The sequence below is a fragment of the Brassica napus genome, chromosome C2 (genome assembly GCF_020379485.1).
Source record: "Brassica napus cultivar Da-Ae chromosome C2, Da-Ae, whole genome shotgun sequence".
NCBI classification, from domain to species: domain Eukaryota; kingdom Viridiplantae; phylum Streptophyta; class Magnoliopsida; order Brassicales; family Brassicaceae; genus Brassica; species Brassica napus.
This window is the reverse complement of record NC_063445.1, coordinates 8406658-8413432: the sequence shown is the minus strand read 5'-3', so window position 1 is coordinate 8413432 and position 6775 is coordinate 8406658. Positions and strand designations below refer to the sequence as shown.

At 42.8% G+C, this 6775-nt stretch overlaps 1 protein-coding gene across 1 annotated transcript; it reads right to left on the bottom strand.

The window, feature by feature from the left end:
- Window positions 1–311: 311 nt before the first annotated feature.
- LOC106374134 lies at window positions 312–800 on the bottom strand. The gene is made up of 2 exons (XM_013814224.1): window positions 648–800; window positions 312–596 (listed from the first exon to the last, which is right to left on the bottom strand). Exons 1-2 carry the CDS (start codon window positions 798–800, stop codon window positions 312–314), a joined length of 438 nt encoding a protein of 145 aa, XP_013669678.1.
- Between the last annotated feature and the right edge of the window lie 5975 nt (window positions 801–6775).

Here is a 6775-nt window from a genome sequence, read left to right as displayed (position 1 = left end):
GCAGTCTTAGGTTGTTAGAACTAGGAATCTCGCCGACAGCTCTCGTAGCCAAAACTTCTACCTTGTTGTAACGCTCATACGCGGATTCGGAATAAAACTCTTTTTGCTCTCTTTTACGATTTCTTATTTCTTTTCGTCTTTAATTGCGTGTTCTGATTGCTTGGCGTGTGGTTTAACAGATATCCGGGACCTCTGGGTAATTAGGGTTTTCCTAACTTTCCTAATTTAAATGGAAATCGACAGTGCGAATTTCGGTTCCCACAAAGCTCATCAGCTAGAGCATCCATTTCATCAATGTAGAAAACTTGGTTCTAGATGGTTGGCTTCTTCATCACTTCATTGATGTCAAAGTGGAGGATGTTCCCTTGTCCAAGATGTAGATTAATCTTTCCTTGTCTAACATTCACAATAGCTCCTGCTGTGGCTAAGAATGGTCTTCCAAGGATCAAAGGGTCTTGGGCTTCCTCCCCCATCTCCAACACAACAAAATCAGTAGGGATCTCAAAGTTACCAACCATCAAGGGAAGATCTTCTAAGATACCAACAGGAATCTTCACTGATCTATCAGCCAACACCAAAGAGAGTTTACACTTCTTCTATTGAGTAAATCCAAGCTTCTTTGCAATAGACAAAGGCATCAAGCTAACACTAGCTCCAAGATCGCACATACACCGCTCAAAAACCATGGGTCCTAGAGCACAAGGTAAGGTGAAACATCCTGGATCCACTAGCTTCCTCGGAACATCTAACCTCTGGATAATGGCATTGCACTCGTGGGTAAGGATCATCATGCCCTCCATCTCTTTCTTCTTTGCAGCTACAACATCTTTCAAGAATTTTCTGTATTGAGGGACCAACATAAAAGCATCAATGATGGGCATTATTTCTCATTCATTTATTTATTTCTCATTCATTTATTTATTTTCTGTATTGAGGGACCAACATAAAAGCATCAATGATGGGCACCTGAACTTCATTCATTTATTTCTCAAAGAGTGCCTTGTACTTCTCCAATAGCTGTCTTTTGAATCTCCCAGGGAATGGTAGTTTTGGCTCATAGGGAGGAGGAATAGAAGAGGATTCCTTTGTTGGAGTAGCAGTTTCACCATGTTTCACTGTCCTCTTCTCTTCTCCAACATTTCCTTTACCCTTAGCTTCAACAATCTTTTCTAGAATTTCTTCATCAACTTTCTCATCTACAATCATGTGGGAACCGAAATTCGTACTGTCAATTTACGTTTAAATTAGGAAACTAGGAAAACCCTAATTTCCCAGAGGTCCCGGATCTCTGCGAGTGCCAATGGCAAGTGACCAAATATATGCGGAAATCATGAAAAGATAACAAACGAGTTTAGAGAAAACAGTAGATCTTATTTCGAGTCCGCGTGAGAGTGTTGCGATCATTACAAGAGATCATAAAAGCTTTGGCCGCAAAGGCGGTCAGCGAGTTACCTAGTTCTAGCGGCCTAAAAGCTCAAACCTAGTTGACTAGCAGCTCGATAACAAAAGACGAAGAAAATACAGAAAAAGTTTTTGATTGATTTCGGACTGAACCTTATGAAAGGCTGCCTACGTACCACTTTCGAGGATCAAGCCGAACGTAGTTCAAGAGTGAACCAAAAGATCGAACTGCTTGTGCACGTTCGTCTGGTAATCGGGTGTCAGTCATGGAAACAGAGCATGTCGAGAATAATGCCTCAGAGTTTCTAAGTGCCGAGGGTTCTGAGTCTAAAAAATCCTCTCGTGCCTCTCGCCTAGGACTCCTTATATACTCGCTCCTAGGTCGGTTTACGCTTTTTCCTCTTCTGCGCTTAAGCCGTCATAACTTAAAAATGGAGATATTCCGTTTTTTTCGATCTTTCTAATTATCTTCGAATACTTCATATTTATCCGCGGAAACTTGACATTTATCTTTCCTTGCGAACCAAGCATAAACCGTCCTACGGTTTATGGGCTTTTGGTTAAGAAATCGTAAGTGGGTTTTAGTCACGAGGTCTCTTTGGGCCATTGTTTGACTCGAAACGTTTATTACGGCTTTTTTCGAAAAATGAACTTTCTGCGGTTTTTATCGTAAAGTTCGATTGATGACTTCAAATGACGAGAAACATGAAATGGGTTGGCTACGGTCTTTGGAAGATAGCATTAAAGAGTAGACGAGAATGCATGGATTCGTGTCGTATCGATTTTTGAGAAAGCACGGTCGCTACGTACTGACCGAGCCGTGTACGTGCTCGGTCGCTACGTAGCGACCAAGCTTCGGGGAGAGTTCGGTCGCTACGTAGCGACCGAGCCGTGTATGTGCTCGGTCGTTACGTAGCGACCGAGCTTCGGGGAGAGCTTGGTCGCTACGTAGCGACCGAGCTTCGGGGAGAGCTTGGTCTCTACGTAGCGACCGAGCCGTGTACGTGCTCGGTCGCTACGTAGTGACCGAGCTTCAGTGAGAGCTCGGTCGCTACGTAGCGACCGAGCCGTGTACGTGCTCGGTTCGGTGAGAGCTCGGTCGCTACGTAGCGACCGAGCCGTGTACGTGCTCGGTTCGGTGAGAGCTCGGTCGCTACGTAGCGACCGAGCTTCGGGGAGAGCTCGGTCGCTATGTAGCGACCGAGCCGTGTACGTGCTTGGTCGCTACGTAGCGACCAGCTTTTGCGCTGGTTGCTACGCGGCAACCTTGTTCGCGTCTTTCTCCGATTTTTCGTGAATGTGTTTTCTCAGCAAGATTCTTCGTAAAAATAAATCTTTTTCTAAGATTTATTTTTCGTAAAAACGTTCATGTCGATTTTTACGGACTTTCAGACATTGATTCCGTCGTGACCGATTTTGACCCCAACAGTTAGCCCCCCAGCTCGTTAGAACCATGAGCTTCTAGCGTGAGGTTTTAGCGAGTGGCTTGGCAAATTAGGTGAGTTAGGCGGAATTAATGGTCGGAAAGGTCTGTGGTAAGTGGTTTTCTCACTCTTCTAAAAGTAGAACGCGATAAGATTGGGGCTGCGCCTTATGACGGATGCCTACGTACCCTTGTTGAAAGGATCAAGCCTTTCGTAGTTCGTCTTGGAGTTAAGGTTCGTATGACTAGTTTTCCAGCGAGACCTTTACGGTCTGGTTTATATGTAGAGGTTATCAGGCGTGTTGCTGCCGATGGCATTTTATATGGGTGTAGAAGGAAGACTACGAGTTGTCATCTCGTAATCTAACTCTGTGTGTACTGTTATATCCGTGATCTGTTTCGAGAGTTTTCCGCAGTGTGTAAACTTGCGGGATTTCTGAAGACGCTCGAATATTGGCAAAGCGACAAATTTTGGGATCTCGTATCAAGGTTTTTGATACTATGCCTAGAGATGTTTGAGACCAGTGCGCTGGGTTTAGGGCAAGACCTAGGTTTACTCCTGGTTTTAGAGGATGCGATGACTAATTCGACTTACGTATCCCGTTTCAGTTTCATCCTGATTCCATACCGATTTAAAGTCCTCGATAGGTTCTCGGCTTATACGACTTGTATGGTTGGAACCGAGCATCTCTCCAAGGACAATTTTTAAGCCTCCTGGAAGTGCTGACCAGAAATTTTGGGTTTCTTTTATAGCGCTATTATCCTTGTGTCGGATGTACGAGAGTTATCTCTACGAGATGGCTAAGTCTGTTTAGGACGTTAAGAGTTTGTTGTGATCAGCAACAAACTTAATGGTTAAAATTACCGTTTCGAGTCTTCGCGAAGGATATGTTTTGAGAAGATGTTAGTGCGTATGACTGTCTGGTCTTCCAAGAAAGTGTTTTTATCGAGGAAGGAAATTTCGTCGAAGAACGAATCTTCAGGCGTCTGCGACGTCTCGCGATGCTGAAGATTTATTATTCTTTCGTATTCCGCGTTTCGTGCTTGAAATATTTGTGGGCTTGAAGATGTTTCGCGATGTTGCAAGGGATTAGTCTTAGCCCTGCGTTTGGGAAACATTCTAGTTTGACTACGAATGTTCGCAGCCAGAATTGTTGTTCCTATTTGGATTTGATTTGCGATCGAGGAGTTAGGACCAAGGGGTCGCGTAAATTTGTCCCCGGAAAGAGGCATCCTCCTATACTGTGCTTTGTGTGGTGTTCGCCTTCCGAGATTTCTTTCGTGTCTATTTGAGGATGTTCCGTATAGCTATAGGAGCTCTGTTACGAGTTTTCCTTGCATGCCGCATTTTACGAGTAAAACACAGCGGGCTTAAAGTGAATCGTAGTATATGGAACTTGGTCGATTTTTGACAAGTGGAACCTTTCCGTTAACTGTTTGGTTGTTAGGACTGAGTTTTGTTATGACGAATTTACCGTATGGTTTCCGTTTTTGGGTGGTACGATAATTGTTTGTCTAATCGTTACTTGGCGTTTCGAGACAAATTCCGAATTACCGTTTAGCCGTCAAGTTATTGGAGCGGTGGTTGCTCAATTGTTTTGGCTTTGGATGAAGGCTGTGCTCAGCTTTATAGCCAAGGACGTTGTTGCCAAAGGATTAGACCATGACACTTTCGTGCTGTCAATAAGGTCAAGTCGGTTAGAATCGTCCTTAAAGGGGATGCTGTAACCTAGTTCGGCTTCGAAGGAAAGGCGTAATTGGGAGAGTGACGAATGGCGTTTATCGAGATTGATAGGCCGAGTATGCCCATAGTGGTAGAAAATGTTTTTCCACTTTAGGGTTAATTTATACGATGAAAGTTTCGTATAATGTTTCCCTTATTCGTATGGAATTTGTTTCCTTTGTTTCCGAGGGAGATAAAGCTTAAGAAGCTCGATACAGAGCCCGTGCAGAGTCAGTTGCGGGGTGATTTCCTGCTCGGACGTGACCAAGCGGAATGAGAGCGGATGCCAGTGAGTCGCGGGGCTAAAGAATGAGACCTTTCAGATCGTGGCGCGAGGAAGTAAAGTTTATATTGGTCGTCCAATGTCGGATCATACAGCTTGGTTTTTTGCTATAAGGAAAGTACTTTTTTGTAAAACTTGTTACGTCTACTTTCGAAAGTTACTTCGTATGACATGATCCGATTATACGAAGGTTTTTTTTGCGTAAGTAACGGGCGACCGATTTTTACGAATTTATTAAATTGACGCAACATATGAGATGTCAAAATAACGATGTTTCCGCAGATTTTTGAGAAACGTTTTCGCTTTTGTTTTTATTCTTCGGTGAAAGTTTCTCTGAGTCACTCATGAAGTTTTACCAAAGGTTATTTCACCGAGATCTAGTCGCGAAACGTGGAGGACGTGTTCTCTTTGTCGTATTTTCTATTACATTTGTTCTTGATTTTGCTTTGTCGCAAATGTTTTTGATGTTTTTCCGTGAGTTGGTTGGTTAAACGGAAAATGATAGTGATGCTTTGATGCCTGAAGATTTCTCGTATAATCATTCTTATACGAAACTCGTTTTATCAAATCAGAAAAGATCTTTATGACTTCAGCAAATCATCGACTTTCATTCTGAAGTTTGGCAGAGGTTTTCTAAACGAATGATTGCGATGATAGATGCTGTATAGTCTTTGAGAATTTTTCCAACATGGTTTGGATCAGTTCCTAGCGTTTAGACGAATCTCAGATTGTCGTTTGCCGTTAGGATGATCTTGACGAGACATCGCATTGTATGAATATTTTTTTGAAGTATGGGAGTATACGAGTATAGTATACGCACCTACTCCGTCCCTTTTTTTCTCGAGGAATAGAATGATCGACAGTCCAAGTCGGTTTGAAGACGACACTTGGACTGTGATTTGGTTGTTTCCGGGTTGAAGACTTGGAATATGTCGGTTCCGAGAGAATTGCCAGAAACGAATCGGTTTTAAGACGACGTTCATGTCTCTAGTTTTTTCTCTCCTTAGGAAGCGAGCTTGATATGCGTGGCGATCGTTTCTCGATTTTTGGAGAGTTTAGATCGATTTGCATGATCTGGACGAACAGTTATGGGATAATATATCGAGACAGGAAAAATCATCCAAGACTTAGTTCGCTAGACTATCCACCTAGGTTTTATGTTCCCTATATTTTTTTGGCAGTCTCAAAGACGTTTTTATTTCTTAGTAATTTCCTACGAAAACTCCAAGTCTGATTTCAAAAATTTCAAGTCGCAAATACCTTAGTTCTCTCGAAGATGCAGTTTTGTCTCTTCTCAGTTTTGCTTGCTCATTTCCCCTTCCTCTTCTTGTGTATGTTCGTCTTTTTCGATATTGGTGTTTATCCTTTGAAACTTGACATTTATCTTCCGAACTTGACTGATACGAAGTCAATAAAAAGGTTCAACGTAATCGTATAGTTGAGGCGGCTAAGGTGTTAAGTTAACCGTTGCCGTGTTATACGATTAATCTGAATCGACGCGAGAAAACTAGTCTTTGCGGGTTTTTTTTTTTTTACCGCAAAGTTTCAATGGTAACTCCAATCGAGATGAGACAAAAGGCGTTTCGATCGAGATTTGAAGGAGAACACAAAGATGGTGGTAAGGGCGAGTCGGAGCAAGCGAAGGAGTTTAGACGAGTTTTACTTGTTTTCGTCATAAAATCTCAACGGAAACTCCGATTGAGACGAAACGAAAAGCGTTTCGATCGGGATTCAAAAGAAAACACAAAGGAGGATCTTTTTGAGGCCTGAAAGGTCGCTATGTAGCGAGCTGGAGGTCTGACAGGTCGCTATGTAGCGAGTAGAAGTAAGCCAAGAAGAGTCCTACTTGTTTTCGACGTAAAATCTCAACGGAAACTCCGATTGAGACGAAACGAAAAGCGTTTCGATGAGGATTCAAAAGAGAACGCAAAGGAGGACTTTTCTG

Bases quoted from the DNA above. Each gene is read 5' to 3' on its own strand.
- LOC106374134 (XM_013814224.1), bottom strand. From the start codon at position 800: ATGGAGGGCATGATGATCCTTACCCACGAGTGCAATGCCATTATCCAG. The intron at 597-647 runs GTTAGCTTGATG...TTTACTCAATAG, and splicing joins TGTGCGATCTTGGAGCTAGT to AAGAAGTGTAAACTCTCTTT.